Source organism: Diadema antillarum, unplaced genomic scaffold, assembly GCF_040938485.1.
Source record: "Diadema antillarum isolate AM-2024a unplaced genomic scaffold, OU_Dant_1.0 seq00000254_RagTag, whole genome shotgun sequence".
NCBI lineage: Eukaryota > Metazoa > Echinodermata > Echinoidea > Diadematoida > Diadematidae > Diadema > Diadema antillarum.
Genome location: NW_027271296.1, coordinates 94553 through 114598, shown reverse-complemented (window position 1 = coordinate 114598; position 20046 = coordinate 94553). Strand labels below are relative to the sequence as shown.

At 38.4% G+C, this 20046-nt stretch overlaps 1 protein-coding gene across 9 annotated transcripts in view; it reads left to right on the top strand.

Annotated features, from left to right (window-relative positions):
• Nucleotides 1-20046, top strand: part of LOC139729725 (calcium/calmodulin-dependent protein kinase type II subunit alpha-like) — a 200919-nt gene that overhangs the window by 94547 nt on the left and 86326 nt on the right. For all 9 annotated transcript variants that reach the window (XM_071640659.1, XM_071640655.1, XM_071640654.1 and 6 more), the window contains exons 4-5: nt 9659-9713; nt 12958-13096. In XM_071640659.1, the coding sequence (XP_071496760.1) occupies nt 9659-9713; nt 12958-13096 (194 nt within the window). The remainder of the gene's footprint in view (nt 1-9658; nt 9714-12957; nt 13097-20046) is intronic.

Below are 20046 nucleotides of genomic sequence, written 5' to 3'. Positions count from 1 at the left end.
TTGCAAATACATGTAGTATCCCTCAATCTGATGAGAATTCTTCTTTTTTCTTTGACTACTGAGAGGATACTTAGCCTGTTGTTTCTGACAAGTTAATGCTCAGAAGAGTGATGGTATATATGCCAGTTTATTACCTGATCTTCATTGTCGATGCAGATTTCGTCCCTCTGATGGCCCTGTGTCATCATTTATGCAAATAGGTTAATCTGCTACTTTTTCGAACCTCATTGTGATATCTGTACGTGGCTTCTCTTACTTTTAGAATTTGAAATGTCATTTCTGTGCGGATGTCCTCTTTGTGCTGCCATAGCTGCATTATGTTGCCGTTCTGCCCTAGTGATAAATGTATATGACAGCTAAGCACAGTTTCTTTCATTAGATTACTGCCGTGGCCTACTTTGGGTGTTTGACGCTGTGCGTGTGTGTGTTAACTGATCCCTTGCCGTTTGCCAGTCACGCAGCGACCGCCGCACTGCGCAGGTCACATCATTGATGTCGCACCTGCAGACCTTGGCCCGTGTGTTTGTAAGAGAGGTGTGTCATCGGATTTGTTCTTTTCTTGGAATCGGTGTAGTCCTAGGCCGTACGCAGCCACGTTCTGACCTGATCTGCAAAAGTAAGGCGATGGCAGCCACTCTTGGAGTGGAGATTTAAAGCCTGTGCGAGCCGTGTTTTTGGAACAGTGTTACATCTTTCGATATCAAGTTGTCTCTTTAAAGATCAAAGAGCCAAACTTTGTACAAATTGTTAATGATTTCATGGGGCATTGAATAACACATGACATTTCCATTGCAGATGATACATTAAAAAGATGCCTCTTGGAATGGCTCTTGTTGAAAATTGTTATTTTTGAAGTCTTAATGTCCATCTCTTGCAGCCTTCATTTTAATCTTGCCTCAAGATTTCTTGTGTTTTAATGAATCCTTCACAAAAATGTGTTTAAATAAATATCTTCTAATATTTTTTTTTGGTGTGTGTGTGTGTGTGTGTATTCTTCCCTCAAGTTCTGATCTTGTCCCCTGCCTGTTATCACATATTAGCAGATCAATATAAGGGACATCCAATCTAGAGTTGGCACAAGTCCCCTGCTTTGCAATTAGGATGGGGGCTCTTTTATTGGAAAAATGTCACTTTTCGTCCTTCACTCATGGTTTTTGCCAAGTGCATGCCGTGAGAGGTTTTGTCGAGCTGAAATTAGTGGTTTGAAGGGTGGACTGGAGAAAGGGATGCTTGGGTATGGTATATTTGACCCACTCTTTTTTTTTCCCTCTCTCCCAGTATTATGCTGTTGAAATTATTATGAAGTGGGAGGGAAGTGGGTAATGCAGGGGACATTTAATGTTGTGTTTATTTTGAACATATATGTCAGGTAGGTTAAACAATATGTGTGTTTTATAGAGTTTTGTGCTGTCTTTTAAATTAGAAGGAAGGAGTTAAAGAGAGACTGTTGTAAATCTGTACTGGCTAAGGATTTTTAAAGTCGTGACAGTGAGTAACTGCTTAACATCTAATGCATCAAATCCATGTGCAAATAAAAGTTTTGTTTGAACTAGTGATATGAAAAGATAGCTGCTTGAAACTGGTTTTCTGTTCGGAGGACAAAATAGATTTTACTCAATGAACTTTCTTCACCTCGGAAAAACAATTTTTTAGCTGTGATTAAACTGTTTGGCATGATACATTCAGTTAAAAATAGATGAAGCTTACTATTCATAGAAAAGTGAATTATACATGGATGTTCTTCCTTTGATCAGCAGTCCACGATGCACATGCTCATCTACGTGTTGAACGACCTTTACAGCTAGTTTTGGCATCCAGAAATCATTAATATTGATATCAAACTTCGTGTTATGAATGGACTGGTATTAGCTTTAATCCATCAGCAGATGCTGTGATGTCATACACAGTTTAATGAGGTGCTTCTAGCTTTCACCTGTGAATGTCCCACCCATTGAGGTTCATTCATAATTTAATACTGTTACCTTGCACTGAGCATTGATGTATGAATGTGAACCTCAGTCTTAACGACAATCCGTAGAGGATTTCTGTAATGAGAATGTTCGCTACCTCTGGAGGTGATGAGCACACCCCCAAAATAGATGTCATGCGATGCAGTGACCGTGTCACGCAGCTGCGTGATCCCCTGATGATCAGAGAAGGGGGAAAAAGAAGGAGAAAGGCTGTTGTGCACGACACCTTCCATCAAGTGGGCCCAGCTTTGCTGTGGAAGGACCTTCCCATGGTCGTTGACTCTATGTTTTAGTGCAGCCCAGGCGTGGTAGTGAGCAAGTCATGTGTCCGAGCTGACTGACCTCAGATGTTGAGAAGGAAGAGGAGGAGGAGGAGGAGGAGAAGGGAGTTGAGTATGGATGGGAGGAGGGTGGGAGTGGGGGATGGGACTTGTGTGCAGAGATGCAGCAGGTGCATCCATTTCTGCAGCAGGCCCAGACCCAGACAAAAGCTGTCAAATCCGGGAATTGAGTTATCAGCGTGCCTGAAGGTGGTGGGGGGAAGAATGACAAACAGGAAACATGCATGCATGCGTGCACAAAACCGTTATAGAAACATGCATACCAATTAAGAACTAAAGATCCATGTCTTCGAACTACACGAAAACAAAACGTCTCAGCATGCTCTCGTCTGTGTTACAGGTTATCTAAAACTGAACGTCAAGGGATAAAAACCAACAAAACAATTCACCCCGTACCTCACCATCATTGCATTTCATAGAGACATGTTTGGTTACTATTTAGGGCTCTGTAGGCCTGTGGGCAAAGTATAGAATTCAGGTGCAGCACTGACTTATTCAAATGAACTAGGATAAAGCAGTTTGCTGGAGTTGGAAGCGGACAGTTGTAAAGCTATGGTGTTAAATCTCTTCGTCTCCACCACCTGTTACATGTATAAAATGCCAGAGGATGACCCATTGCTTGTCCCTACTGTAATGATGACATTTCAAATAGTTACAGCTTCTTCTTCTTCTTCTTTTTTCAGATCTTTGCCTTCTTTTTGGTAATCTGTGATGATTAATATCTTTAATCTGATACCCAAGAGGAACTGTTGACCCAGTAACACTATTTTTACAGACATATACATGTATGCAAATAAATAAATAAAGAAAAAAAGAATTATTGCAAGCCCCAATTGTTCAAGAAACTCTCCTCAGGTGTAGTAATATGTGAGTGAGTGCCGCATATGTCATGCAGCTTTTTTAGTTTCTTCCCTCTTAGATGTTGATGGCATTTAGATGTTTCTTTGATTTTGAGATCGTTTTCCAATATCTATATGATATATACCATGTTTGCTTGGTTAAGATGTTTAATGGTAACATATAAAGGTAGATGGGGGAAAAAAGCTTATCTACTGCAGATGTGGACAGACTTCCCTAGGTTTTGTGTAAGTCTTACACATATTTACTTGTTGATGTGATAGGTACATGTAAATACTGCGATCTATCATAGCATGTTTTAGATGAGTGTGGAAAGCTGGGTTGAGTAAAAATGCATTGGGTGTTTCTGAATACATTGATTTGTTCAAGAGTATACAGTGTATCTTTTTCCCCCATTCAAAAATGGTGGATACCTTAATTGTCAGTGTTGGCTAATTCCTGCACATATATGCAAGATAAACAGTGTTTGTAAGTCTGCATGTGTACGAGTATGAGTGTTTGAATAGTGCACCGTGTTGTATAGGGGCGCACAGAGACTGAAGCGGCGCACTAGCGGGGCGACATCTGTATACGAGCTCATGGTGCCTTCAGAAATGCATATTTTATGACGTGCTGTATCATGTGAATTATGCATGATAGTGGGAAGACGGGGACCGAGTGCGATGCTTCCATTCCCAGTTAAATGGGTAATGCAAAGTCGCCCCTCTTCCTATTAACCTATCGAGATTTTTCCATGCCATATCAGTGCTCTCTCTCTCAAGCAGCTTTCATATTGCATAGAGTCTCTATCTCTTTCTCTTCCATAGTGTCTTTTTTGCTGTCTCTTTCTCTCTGCCTGGGCTGGTTTTTAGTTTTGTTTGTTTAACAGTGGCATTTGCCCCATAGTTGTCCCATATTGGACAGCATATGTCATTTGACATTTTCAAGGAGTTGTTGTTGTTGTTCTTTCCTCCCTCCCCCTTCATGCTGTGCCTTGTAGCACCGTCTTGGTGCTTCATCATTTTCTCATTTTCTCTGTCATCTTCTGTCGCCGCGGCAACCCTTCCCTTTCTATTCTCATCCCGTGTAATTATACCCCACGCGATGTCACACACTCTTCCTACCATGTTCTCACTGACATTGGTTATCCTGAGTGAAGTGAATGTGAAAAACATATTTATGCAGGCACTCTCCTATATTGACAATCCCTATTTCTGTCTGAATTTGAAGCAGTATCTTCTTGCAGTCACCTGAGGTATTGTCTTATATTCAAATACATATAAAAACCGTATATATTGCTCAAGAAATATGGCGAGCATACACTTTAATGGGACAGACATCTCTAGTGTGAAGGGGATAAGGCATAATGCTAATGAGATGATGATAAATTGTTCTAATAAATTATTTTATTCGTCGGCTATGATGAGAGATGATGGAACAGACAAACTTAGCATTCAGAATTATCTATTTTTGTCGCACTGTGCATCTATAGTTTTAATGTTGGAATTTACCGCAAGTGATGTAGACACTTTCAGAAAATATTTCATTTGTGCCAGATGGTTTTTACACAGTGCATGAATAAGATTCTTCCTGAAATACTTCGTTACGCAAGAAGAGCAGTAACATGTGCGAGTAGTATCTGAGACGAATTGGCACTGGCAGTTCCTTTCAGAAATCAATTGAGGAACAAAGAGTATTACCAGAGAATCAAGTAAGTGAAGTAATCTTCTTTCCCCAATCAATAATTTCCTTCCCCCTTTTTTTTTTGTCTGTCTCTGTGAATCGGATTAATGTCAGGTAAAAGCCTCTTTATTCTCCACTTGTTACATAATGACACTCTTGTGATACTCCAGAACAATAGTTCCACTCCCACCACATTCCACTCTCGCTCCCTTCACACTGCAACACGGTTTCCATGACGTCGCTTCTCCATCACCCTTCCCTCCTGCCTCTTTGTGTCTCTCACATACCCATCTTCCTCTTCCACACTTGGCAATTTTTTTTTCTTGCTTTCTAGCGATCCGCAAGGCAATGCCTTCGCATCCTTGTCAGGCTTGCTTGTCTGGCAGTAAGATTGTGGGGTTAAAAAAAAAACAGAAGGTAATTTTATTCTGTAATATCTTCAAGTCTGCTGCGTGCCTTCAGTGTTGATGTACGGTCAACCAGAAGGTTTGGCAAAATCCTGGCGGGAATGTTCTAGTGCTTCATATGTCTAATAAACCTGTATTAGGACAATTACCCCCCCCCCCCCCTCCCCTCCCTCCCATACCAGTATAGTGATAGGGTTAGAGTAAAGATTAGGGTTAGGGTTAGAATGTGGGGTTGGGTTAGGATTAGGTTCAGGATTAGGATTGGGGTTAAGGTCAGGGGAAGGGTCTGGGGTGATTGTCCAGGGGGTACTTGTCCTAAAGCCAATAAAACGAAACAAAACATGAAAGGGGGGATGGGGTAATTCTGTTGATGTTGTTGGAAAGACACAGTGGGAAGATGAAATTGAATGAACGTCATGTGTTATTTCACCGTACAAGATTTTTTGCCTCGTTCATAGTTCTAAAATGTTATCTTGAATTATTACCTTCTCAAATTATTCCAAGCAAAAGTGACAGTGTTGAAATTCAATTGTGATTTCATTGAGCTATTTTGATTAGAAATTTAGATTGGGTCACACTTCAGCCTCTGAATTAGTCTTTAACCCTGAGAAAAGTCTTATAGACTTTTAATCAATTGAAGTCAGTCCAAGGCAGCGAGTGTCATATCAATCTTGTAACTTTTGATCAGTTTGTATCTGGGCAAAATGATGAAATGGGAAAAAAGAGACTGACCAGCTGAAATTCAAACTATTGGAGAGGAGGTAGGTGACTTGCTTTTGAATATGGAACCGTCGTCTGCTTGGTGATGATTTCATCAGATCTTTCTCGATGTCGTCGCTGTCATACATACCTGTTGAGCGGAATGTTGCCCATCTTTCAGGGTGGCAAAGCTGTGTGCATCTTGTCTTGTAATAGGCAGAGCATTGAGTGTGTCAAACACACACACACACACACACACACACACACAACAGTTGCTTGGGCAAGCTATGCTCTCTCTCTCTCTCTTCTCATTCCCACTGTGTGCATCCTGTACACTTGACTCTCTGGCTGCACTGCCTTGGAAAGGCATATAGATTGTATATTTCTGTGCCTGTATGAATGTGTGCGTTGCTTCTGCATGTGTGTGTGTGTCTGTGTCTGTGTGTGTGTATGGATAAAGCATCTCTTACTTGGGACTGTATACATGTTTGTTGCAGAAATTAACATGTTATGTGCATTATCAAGACTTCCGCCTCCATTTCACTTTCTCTGCGGTTAGTACCGGCAAAAGCCTCGATTTTGCTGCGTTCCAGAGGGATTTGGTCTTGAGTAAGCTTGATCGTGTACATTAAAAGAGGCACCCTGCCATTAAAAATGGCGGGGTCATTTTAGTTACAACCATCACGGGACAACGGACACGTGAAATTTATAGTTCCAGAGTGAACTGACAGTGAAAATATTTCTTCAAGCTATTTTGGACGTGAAGCACAAAATAAAACGGAAAAGGTCAAAGAATGTAATACATCATCCCACTCTGGAAGGTGCATTCATTAAAAATTCATGAATAATACCATGGTCAATTCTTTTGTCGATTGACTTCTGGAGTAGTTTTAGATTTCTTTTAAATGTGTGTTTGCGGGTGTATAGATGTTGATACACAAATGTATAATATGTGAAGATTATTATTTCATGATAAACCAGCATTAATAGAACTTAAGCTTACCCCATCTGCCCCCTCCCTCTCCCCCACCTCCCTCCCATCCCCCCTGGAAAAAAAGAAAGAAAGAAAAGAACGAAGCTGCATATGTGCAATATTGTAATACTGGCCGATGCTCACTCAGCCATGAAATCAGAAACGACAGGTAGCTTTACAATAATGTTTGCTAGCTGTCACTCAAGACAGGAAATATAAATGTTATCTTTTCCTGCCTTGATTTCTTTTTCCGTAGAGGAAGACGTTGATGTACAAGATGAAGTTAACTGTCAGTGCATACACTAAGTGGCATCTGTACACTTCAGAGCTTGCTACAATGTATGTCAGAGTCAGTGATAATGGTGTTCATCTGTGTGTGTGTATGTATGTGTGTGTGTGTGTGTTTATGTGTGTTTGTGCACACACCCATGTATATGCGTGTGTGGTGTTTTCTGCTTAACCATCACTGTCTTGAGATATCCTTTGTTGCTGTTTTTTCTTGAAATATTTCCAGTGTTTCCTGCGATGGTGTTTTCCATTTTCAATCGATATTATGCTGAGTGAACATTTATGCTCTGTAGGCAATTATAGATTTCTACATTTGATACTTCAGAATCTAGAATCTTTTATCAACATCATTAGTGCCATTGTACTATGTCAGTTTATTGATGGCATTTTATTTGTTATTTTTTCTACATGCCAGGTGTTTTCCCCCTCTGCTTCTTTCAAAAACACCCTCATTAAAATTCTCTCTCTCTCTTAACTCTGTGCGGTACTCACTTCGAACTTGGAGTAATTACCCTCTTGTCGGCTATCTTAAATAACATTTTAGGATTATGAAGATGTCAGATATATTGACACTTCAATTTGTACAAGTTTCCTCTAGTTTGCCAAAACAACCTTACCGAAATGAATGAAATACTTAAACTTACGAAATGATATATAAATCATTCATATTTTAAGATGCCTTTTTCAAATATGTGGCATATAGAACGTTTGTAGTTTTCAAACTGTGCATGTTTTTGTATGCATATTGTTCAAAATATAAACATGTTGCTGTAGGAATTGTTAATGCGCTTCATACATATGTGATTGAATATCTATCAAATGAGTTTTCTTGTTTGTTTCCTTCACGAATTTGGCGTATCACAAAGTGAGTTAGGGGACAGCGAAAATATGCATTTCTCATGGGTTGCTTCAGGGTATGGAAGGCACTGGGACAACAGTTATGTCCTGTCGTAGTCAGTATGGATAGAAATATAATGAGGACTTATTGCACAGCCAGAGAATATATTCAGAGAGTATAGGAGAGAAGGAGAAATTGATATAAAGATGAACAAGAAGAAGAGGAGAGACGGCGTTATTGTGCTGTCTGCACTCGGCACGAGAGTCGGCGTAAAGTGATTAATGGAAAGGTGCGTGCATCCTCTTAAACTCATTACCGATCAAAGCTGTTTAGACATGCCTTCTTCTTCTTGAGAGAAATGGGGATGAAGGTGCAAGTGGTGGAAGGGCATCCAGACAAGAATGTATGAAAAGAGACGAGGGAATTAGAGAATGTGGTACGAAATGCACTTTTCGTGACGACCTTGATGGGTCTAACGATTGAATTACAGTAAGGATGAGGAGTATTGATTAGCAGAAATATTCACTATTCATGGATTCTTTCATGGAGAAGAAGGAGAGAGCTGTGAGTTCCAACTTTGCATGCATGTAAACTGGATGCTGGTAACAGGTTCCTGTTACATGGATGATAGAGCAGTGCTGCTAACCAGTATGTTTTTACAACATTTAGTTTGTATTTTTTTCTTCATCAAAATGTAGAAAACATGTTTTTTTTTTTTTTAATGAAAAATATGCCTTTGAGCAATTTTATTCAGGTACTTAGTGTGTCTGTGTGTGTGTTTTTAATAATCTATAAACCAGAATGAAAATATTGAACAGATAATGATGTTTTTCATTCTGCATCATTATGTTTTGTTTTGTTTTTGTTTTTTAGCATATGCAGCTATTGGTAGCCATAAAAGAATCAAACATTGTACATCTGTCTCATGACTATGATTAGAGAGAAAGAGAGAGAAAGTAAAAAAAAAACCAAAACAAACAGTTTGAGCAAAGAAAAGGAGATGGATAAGATTTGCATATTGTGGATGTTCTTTGGCCCCCCCCCCCCCAAAAAAAAAAGGGGGGGGGGATTTTAGGTTCTGTGTCCTGAAGGACATATCATATTTTTACACCCACATCCAATGAATTAAAGGAGCACCCTCCAACTGGACGTGTTGTTGTTGTTGTTGTTGTTGTTGTTTTGGTAGTTGTTGGTGGGGGGGGGTCTCAGATACTAAGTAGCTTGTGGCTTGCACTTAGTTTGTATTTATGGATACATGCACCATGAATCTATAAATTTGTTTGTGTGTACGAGTGTGAAAGAGCATGCCTTCAAATCCATGTACTCCTCGTGTGTTGTGCGAGTGTGGTTATACATGTGTGTGTGTAGGGATCAGTGTGTTGGATGATGAATCCATGTGAGTGTCGTAAAAAATGGTAACTCATCAATCATGTTAGAGATCACACGTCATATGTTACTGGTAACCTCTGACAAACTAAGGCAAATAAAGCACAAAAAGTTACATGTATCTAACGGGAGGTAATCAAAAGGATTGGTGTGTCTACAAATTTTGCTTGTACAAATCCAATTTTGATTTCTGAAACAGTAAATCTCTCTTTACTTTCTTGTTCCCCCCTCTCCAGTTCGTCTCCATGACAGTATTGCCGAGGAAGGGTTCCACTATCTGGTCTTTGATCTGTAAGTAACGCACACCCATTTCTCATCACCCAAACATGGTTCAGCCAGGCGGTGGCATTGTCGCCGTGGTGATAACTGTGCATCCTATTTCAATGCTATCCTTACTTGAGAAGCAGTTATGGGATTTGTGAACGCGAGTTGCCGAGTTATTGGAAATGAGAATGAGGATGTGTCAACTGAACATTTCATTGCATTGATTTATTGCGATAATGTTGCATTTGGACAAGTGGAGATTTTGACTTGAAAAAACATGGAAATTATTTGAGGGTGTGAACATTCATGTACATCTATATGAAGTATATCCCTCAGAAATTGGAAGTGTTGACTAAGTTTGGACTTTATAAACAAAGTAGTTTTTTTGTTTGAAGCTTTGTTTTTGTGAAGTTCATAGGGTGTCCACTGTTGCACCTTAGAGAGAGAAAAAGAAGTGTTTTTCCTGTCCTAATATTCAGACTGGCTTGTGATATCTTATAGTGATTTTTCTTTAAGTAGGCTGTTGTGGAAACACCAAATAAATCCCATCAGTGGTTCAGACGTAACCAAGGTATCGTTTGAACATGAGGCTTTATTTTTCTCATATTTATCATCGTGTCCGATAATGATGCCCAGAGTGGGATGAGTAACCCTCGTAATAGACATGTGCGTCTAGCATGATAATTATATACGTAAATCAGGCTGGTCCCACAAGATGTCTGCTTATGATATCTTCAGCCAGTCTGCGTGCCCCAACTCTCCTCTGACGTCAGGGAAAAACAGGGAGGACATTAATTCTAAAAAACCCATAATTGCCTGGTGGATGCTCTAACGACAGTCACGTCACACACCGGCCCATGCTGGCATCAACTCTAAAAATGGTTTCTTGTTTTCCTGAATGGATATACGGTCTGCGTAAACTAGAGATGTCAACAAGAACAAGAAAAAAAAATAGTCATGTCTTGTTGTCTGACATCTGCAAATCCCGATGTCTGTTGCTCAAGGTGTCATCTGGCGATGATCTGCCATATCAGTTTGGACCCATGTCATCACCACTCATTGTCGAAGAAGAGAAAAACTCTCCTCAAAAGTACCTGTTGTAATGCATGTTTCATTTCATTTATTTGTTTCCATATCCAAAATAATGCGAAATAATTCCAGCGTAGCATAATCAATTTGTACAAACGGGTGAAAAGTTGAAATGTCATGAAGCAGCGAGACAAATGCAAACAATAATATTACAAAAGTACAGTACATGTACAGCTGCACAAACACATGTATAGATACACATGATTCACAAAGTTCATCATCATCAATTCACTCTGAGTTGAAATAGCCCTCGCTGGTAAGGAATTTTGGGGAATATGGAGAGAACTTGCACAAATTGCAGAACTTGTGCAATTAGCAAGTTCCCTAAGTAAGAAGAAAGAAAAATAATGAGTCTTTGCATATGTGCGTACATGAACGAGTGGGCAAAAGATTCAGAAGGGATAAGAGGAGGAGGTACAATTAAAGCAATTTCTTACACATGTACCCATATTCCCTCATCCCTATTAAATCTGGGTCTTCTTTACTTCATTTGTTGTAAATTCGTTCAATTTTCTTTGTGATATGCAGCTCTAATGCAAATGAGAGATAGGAATCTCTTTTGCGAGATTCAAGAGATATTGCAACTAAGAAAAAAAGGAATAACTTGTGATTTATTGTTAACTTTCTTTGATTCTTTCACAACAATGAGTTCTGCATTCTTCTGACACAAATAGCCCGACTGAAAATATGACCCTGATGGAAAGTTGAAATCTGCAGTTTTGTGTCTTCACAATCGTTTCAAATTTTGTGCATGCACAGACTTAGCCGGGCAGAATTTGGGCAAAATTGCATGCAGATCAGTGAGTGAACGAGCATTGTAAAACTTGAAATTGGTTCTCCAAAGTTGTCATCTCGTGTTGTTAATTTCTCAGTTGATGGAGTGTATTGAGGAAGAGCCACTTGTATTGCATAGTTGCGAGGTGCTTGTGTCATCCGTTTACAGCCCCTGGTACAGCGCTTTTAATGTCAGACATCCAACTCCCCTCAGAATGATCAATGCACGTCGGATTATATCTGTCATACATATGAAGTTCTCGCTCGAGAATCGTGCCAAGCTTATTGCTGCTATCCTCTTCGCATCAGAGAGATAGCGTTATCTGTCCGTGGGTGGGTGTGGTGGCCGAAAATAGCCCCCCTCGTCTGTTTATAGCGAGTCATTTGAAACGGGTAAATGCCAGACATAGTGTTTGCTGTTGCCAAGTGTGGAATTATGACATGCTTTATTATCACACACATGTACCTGTTGACTTTCTTTCAAGGGCTGTTAAAGTCTTGTCTTATCTGGCCCTTCATATGCTTGTATCTTGCTTGACATGTTGATAAATGATCTTGGCTCCTATGCAATATTTGTCAGGACTAGAGTTAGCTGCATATGACTCTAGAATTGTGTCATGTATTTTAGATGATGCTGGAATTGAAGGACTTTATGTATATTTGCCACATTGCAAATTATCCAGATAAAGTAAGAAATTTAATGTGAATACCAAAATGTAGACTTTTAAAATGAATTCACACATCAATTTCACCAAAATATCCCATGGACTTTAGTTGAAGCTATGCATAATGATGTATCTCCATTGCTATATCAGCTATTTGGTCTTAATCTCATACATATTGAAAATAGAAGTTGTTTGCATTATGTTGTGTGCGTATTGTTAGATTCCTAATGTCAGCCAATCACATGGATGCCAAATCTGCATAAAGGCATTATTTACCATTTGCAGATGGAACAAAAACCCAGCTTTAGTGCTTCAAAATAGTTCTAAAATGTGAGTTAAGGATAGAAAAAACCAATGTAAAAATTCTAATCAGTATAGTCAATGTTAAGCATTGCTGATATACAAAATGTGAACAATACTTATAATAAAATTGTTTCGAAAATAAACCGTCCACAGTTATGGTTTATTGAGAACGATAGCAATATCTCCTTATATTTTAGGCATTATTTTGAAATTTTTATATGGTAAGATGTTTTGTGATACAACTGACCTACACATATGCATTAAATGTGATAGCTCAAACATTTTTTATATCACGGCTCCCAATGACAAACAATACCTTTAATGGGAAGATAGAGGCACTCGGCCTAATCTTGAAGCCAGAAGAGTACAGCGTACGTGTTATTCATTCACTAAGTGGATGTCCACTGGTTTATTTATTTATTTATTTTTAATGCTTCCAGAGTTACGGGTGGAGAGCTGTTTGAGGACATCGTAGCCCGAGAGTATTACAGCGAGGCCGATGCCAGTCACTGTATCCAACAGATTTTGGAGAGCGTCGAACACTGTCACAGAAATCTTATAGTCCACAGAGACCTGAAGGTAAGGCCGCTTTACCATCACCAGACATCCTAATGCTGGGTTCCCACTGTCACGCAATCTGATACGCACGACATGATCGGTCATTAGTAGCTGATTGTTGAATTGTTGTCTATCACAATTTGCTTCACGATTGAAATCATTTGGCTAAATCGTGGAGTACTGTTAAAGTGGAAATTTTCGCGGTGTTGAAATTTTCGCCCGTTTCGTGCAACCAGAAAACTAACGGGAAAATAAAAACATGTCAATATTTCTGCTTATTGTATGTTGCAGTAAGTTGACGTCTTGATTACGCAGAATTAGAAACACGAAATTCTTCTTGCCCGGCTGAGCGCGAAAAACTAGTCATGCGAAAATTTCCACTTTTACAGGAATTGTGGCGATCCTATTATATCTTGAGGTCAGTCATGGTTATCACTTTGATCATAGAACATTTTTTAAGCATCCAAAGCTTTTCTACAATCAACACGATTGCCTCAACTGACCTTAAGATCTGATAAGATGTGATAAGATTGCCACGATTACTCTAACATTTAAGACCAGGATTTAGGCCACAATTTGAATTGTGGCACATACCCTTATAGTGATAGACACAAACAAGTATTCCACGATCAGCTACTAATGGCCAATCGTGTTGTGCATAGCAGATCGCATGACAGTGGGGACCCAGTTTAGCGAGACAAACTCATCAGATAAGAAGCAGAAGGCTGCAGACATGGCACAAAGCCCAGTGAAGCTCATGCTGTTCTGCTATTCTACCTGACTGAGTAGAATTTGGTGGGTTTTGGTTTCTGTGTGGTGGCAGAAGGAATGACATTTAAGTTGTACAAATTTGACAGATGGACGAGAGCATTTGTTGGCAAGACACAGGAGAATCTTATAATGATCTCAGCTTGATATTCAGCATGTTCACTCAGTTCTAGTTTAGTTATGGGTCAGGTTGTGCAGAAATCAACAACAGACTTGTGTGCCTGTCACGAGTTCAGATTTATGGCTTTGAGTGAAGCAAGATTTTTTATTTTTTGGCTGACAAATGCTGACAATTTTCTCTTACTTTCAAGAAGCAAGAGAAAACATGTTTGTGTCAACCCTCTAGCTGATTCACCTGAGCCTGTGTATGGGTATGTCTGACAAACATCTTCATAGGATATAACAGAGGTTTGATTGAGTCCTGACACAGCCATCTCTTTTCCCCCAATAGTGCTGCATTTCATTCAATCACCAGTACCAATTTTTGCTGCCTGTAAAGAAATCAGCTATTAATGTGCGACAGAACATTTTGCCTCCTTTTTGTAGAGACTTTTGTGCTTGTTATCACACACACAAACACACGCACACACACACACACACACACACACACACACACACACACACACACACACACACAAGGGAGTTACAGCCATCACTCATATTATCTTTCGAAATTGCCCAGGACTGATTACCCAGAATCTAATTTTTCCTTTGTTGGATGTTGTCCAATAAAGTATTAAAGGAGATGCTGAGATTCACTGTATTAATATTTTTTTTACTGCATTATCTGTCAGGAGTAACTTAGTGACAGGGTGAAAAAGAGCAAAGAAAAGAAATTAAATGAAGCAGACATGACAGCTTGATTAACTTGTCCATTCATCAGCATGTCAAGCCTTCAAAGCAGAAGACATGCATGAAAAGAATTCGCCTATTGCTCTAAATGTATCGCATGATTGGACGACAGTTCAGTACAATCTTCTAGACAAATGAAATTGTATTCTTTTTCAAAATGTAAACTTGGTTTGTTTCAATGGCTTCATCAGTATAAATAGATCCAAATCTCATGATTGTTGGATAGACGGAACGTGAGAAGGAAATGTGGCAGAGAGGAAGATAGACAGAACGAAAGTGAAATAAGTATACCGGGAAAAATATATTAGTTGGGTTTTTATGAGATCACTGAAGCTTTCACAAAAATGAAAGGCAGGAAGACAAAGTATGATGTAACATGAAGCCGAGTGGAGTCAGTCAGCGTAGCCAATTTGCAGAGTACGAATTGTGAGAATGACACACAGTTGAACGAATAAATGGATATGACAAGCGCAGAGAGTAGTCGGATTAAACTATACAACCACTAAAAGTTGAGGAACATAGGGAGTAGGGAGAGAGAGAAAGGATAGGACGGGAGGGGGGGGGGGAGGGGAATCAACCCGGTATGTTGTATTGATTATCCAAAGTCAGCGTAATGGCCACTTTCAGTTCGGAGTGAGTAGGAAAGGGGCGGCCAATTGGACCCGTCATGGATACTAGTGCTGTCGGCCACTTGTTAGTAGCTGCAGATGGGCCGGCTGAAGAGGATACGAGTAGAGTTTGGTGCGTTGGTTGTTCTTCCCATTTCCTATTAGCGGGAGTGTCATACTAGAGTCAGAAGAAGCTTCCAATTGGAGACTGACACCTAGAGATGTGATGTCTTCATATTCAACTTGCTGTCATACACAAGTTGTTGCAAGCTCCTCTGTGGCTGGTGCAATATGAGAACAGCTGTAGAACTGTGTTCTTGTAGGTGTGTGTATACTAAAGCTGTATATATATATATATATATATATATATATATATATATATATATATATATATATATATATGATATATGTATATATATATATATGTATATATGTGTATATATATATATGTATATATATATTTATATATATATATAGATATATAGATATATATAGTGTAATAGAAATAGTTTAATAATTTAAGCACATGCTGTCAGTTGCACAAATATTAATGGTTGAACCCCCCCCCCCCCTTCTGTGAAAAATGCAAAATGCCCATAACCAGTCCATTATGGTATATCCAAATTATTCAGTGAGAGTATTGACGTGCAGGTAGGCCTGCCATTATATGATTAAATTAGCTTAATGGATGCTGACAGTTTGTCTTGTTCATTTGCCCAAATTTCTCTGTGGTTACGAGGGATGTGGATCTTTGAAGCTCCACTATTGCTAAAATCAGGTTGAAAGATTGTACTGATGAAGAGGTATTAGAATTTCTTTTTATATTTGTTTTTTTTTTCTTTTGTGGCATCAAACAAGCATGTACAGTGCTTGCCAATAATGCAATGCGGTAGATTCAAACCTTTGGTGAAATATGAACTTTGTGATTTAGCAAGGGATGGTCCTTTCCTTATAGTTTGAATATCAGTGCAATTTCACTGTGTACGCAAAAATGCTTGCATGCATCATATTTGTCTTTTCACTCACCCTCGCACAAGACGTAGCTTCTGGTCTACATTCAGAATCAAAACCTGATCGAATGTGACATTTAGTTATCTATGATAGGGTTGGCAAACACCATGTTGAAGAAAGGCTAGCCGCCCCACTATAGAACATCCAAGAAAAATAGATAATTCATCGCATTGTGTGCCTCCTTGGCTTTCAAGCGTAGACATTCTATGGCACTAATTGTACGTAAATGAATGATTAAACCCCAGACATGTGTCCATATACCCACATTTCCAGGAGGAAAAAAAAAGAGGATGGCATCTTTAGTCTGACTCCATAACAAAAGGTCGTATTGGTTGTTTGCTTGATTAGCTTCTCATTTCACTGGAAATGATTCTATTGATTTTTTTTCCCCTCCTCCCCCTCCTCCTCCTCTATGTGAGTGGATGCAGGAGAAAAGAATTAGAAAAGCTGGAGGAAGAATGGGAGTCAAACTAGGCTAGGTAGGAAGTCCAAACGATGATCCTGTTGATCATGATCAATTAGGTCTCGCTATTGAGACAGATAGAAAAGCAGAGAGAGAGAGAGAGAGAGAGAGAGAGATGAGAAGGGGAGAGAGAAAGAGAGGGAGAGAGAGAGAGAGGGTTTAGCAGTGAAAGAAAAAGCAGAGACAGATTAAAGGAGCAAATATGAACATAAAGCCACAGAGCAAAAGAGGAAGAAGAAGAAAAAAATGTTTTGAGTGGGAAAGAAAAGCACATGCAGACAGATGTGAGAAAGGGGGAAAATTTGAGTACATAGATAAGAGCCAAGAAAGAGAAAGGCAGAGAGAATGAGAGAGAGAGTGAGAGAGGAAAAGAAAAAGATGATGAGAAAGGCAAAGACAGGCATAATATGGGCACATAGAAAATTCAAAACTTAACAAGAGAAGGAGTGTGTATATGTTTTATTTATTTATTTCATCTGTTCATTCTCCACTCATGGGAAGGATTGCCCTTCCAACTAAAGTTAGGGGAATTTTTTGAAAGGGATCCTTGCAGTACATTAAAAAACAAACAAACAAATAAACAAATGTACACTCAACATTGTTTCATTTTGTTTCATTGTTAAATTACAATATGTATTTTATAATCATATGCATGATGTCATATGCATGATGTCGATACACACATGAAAATGAGTATAATGATGCAAACATTAATCAATGCTAAGATCAAAATAAAACCTCAGTGTATATATATGATTATATATGTAATGATGTGTGTGTGTGTGTTGTTGTTGTTTTTGTGTGTGTGTGTGTGAGATAGAGGGAGAGAGAGACTACAAAAGAGAGATGAGGAGAAAGACAAAGGCAGACATGTGGACATAGAGAATTCAAACCAAACAGAGTAAAATAGTAAATATTTGATATATATGTATATATATATATATGTGTGTGTGTTGTTGTTTTTTTTTGTGTGTGAGATAGAGGGAGAGAGAGACTACAAAAGAGAGATGAGGAGAAAGACAAAGGCAGACATGTGGACATAGAGAATTCAAAACCAAACAGAGTAAAATAGTAAATATTATATATATATATATATATATATATATATATATATATATATATATATATATATAAAATATAAAATATATATTTGTGTCAGAGATAGAAAGAGACAGAAGAAATGAGAGAGTATATTTATTTGTGTGAGAGATAGAAGAAAGGAGAGAGATAAGGAAAGAGATACAGACAAACATATTACATATTACAAAACCTCATATCTCATAAGTGTCATATGTACAGGAGAGTGAAAAAGCATGCCAGTCAAAGCATGTAACAAATGGGATCGTCTTCCTTTTGACATGCCATGGTGGCTTTATTCTCGGGATGAGACAGCTAGGATTTGGACAGGATATCACTTAACTGATTATCTGAACATTAATCCAGAAAAAAGTGATTTTCACCAAAATTATATATTCAAGGTCTTGTCATCTCAATGATGATATGGATATCGAGAATTCAAAACCAAACATAGCAATAGTAAGAGTATTATAATATACATATACGTCTGTGTGTGTGAGGGGGAGGGGGAGAGTGTGACAGGGAGAGAGCAAAAGATACTGAGTACAAGGCAGGAAGAGGGAGTGAGTATGAATGAAAACAATGAGGTTTGAGAGAACATTGAGAATGAGGGTCTTGAAATAGAGATTTCAAGAATGATTTTTTTTTTTAATGTATCGGCCAAAGAAAAAGAGGGGGGCTGGTTACAAAAGTTACCAGAGGTCTGAGGAAAAATAGTTCCATATGCTGAAATACATTAAGTATGATACCATTTATACCTTTTTATGGTGTTTTTATTTTTTCTCACATTTTGCACATTCTATGATATTTGTGAAATTACTAACTTGTCAGAAAAGAAACCTCCTGCTAAGTGCCATGTAAATAAAATGTGCTGTGTATCATTTCCAAGGTGGGAAATCACTATTCGCCCTTTCTCCCTACAAGGGATAATACTTATTTTTCCATCTATCACTCTAATTCTAGATCACAAATCCAGTGACTTGTGAAATTGTCTTACGAGTCCATAATCATGAGATATGCTATATGACAAACGCAGCACCAGGCAGGCTGTCCTATGGAGTGGATACAACACAGTGCACCATCATACATTCACATCAGGTGTAGATCACGTCATCTACAAACTTGAGAACTGAGAGGATGAATAGCGATAGAAAACATTGAAAAGAACGTACTTAGTGAAAAAAAGAGAAACCAAATGTATTAGTTGGTATAGTAAAACACTTTAGGGCCTAAGTCATGTGTATATATCATTATATTTAGAGTATTTTCATAACAAGCATTTCTCTGTAATATGTGTCTTGTGTAGACTATGTTTGTATTGTAAATGCCAGCTTTTCTTTTCAACTTTAGATAGAATATGCTTTTGCATTCATTGTCATTACTGAGATATTCACCAGTACCAAAATTGGCTTAATCTTTTGGATTTTATAATGCTTGAAGACATTGCTTTCTTCATTTGAAGAGACTGAAAGAATGGTCAGTGAACCCATTCAAATTACAGCCAAAACTGAATCGTATCTTTAAGTGTATTCTCTGTCCCAAACAGTCATTTTAACTTTCCAATCTTTTATCTCTGGTCCAGATTGAAAAGCAGATAAATCCATGAACTGAGGAGCTGGCTTCAAGTGCCATTGACATCGCTTGAAAATGACTAGATTTGACTGTAACTCAGTCATTTTATTTGTTTAAAATTTTACTGTGACAAAACATGTGAATGTATTCTAATTTGATGCGGGTTAGCAGTCCTGAAGCATACCTTCCAACATTTGTGTGAAATAACTTTTTGAAGAAGAAAAAAAGAAAGAAGTATACTTGTAAGCTTTTGTCTTGCTCATTCTGACTCATGACTCTTCTCCATACAGAATTAAAGACATCACAGATATTACATATTGCCATTTTCATCTTTGAAATGTATTCATTCAACGGGGGCTTTTCCTGAAATATATTATACACGTTTTGCAGTAGATGCAGAAAAAAAAAATAGTGGAGCATATCAGTGAAGTTTAAGAAAAATCCATTCAAAAGATACAAATGTTTAATGCTTTGGTTAAATTCATGCATGATAATCACTGGATGAGAAAGCTGCAAGTTTATTATGTCACAGTCATGGAATGATTGTAAGAAAATACATAGAGAATTTTATGGATATACATATTGCAATTATATCAAAAGAACAGCTGACTAACATCTTC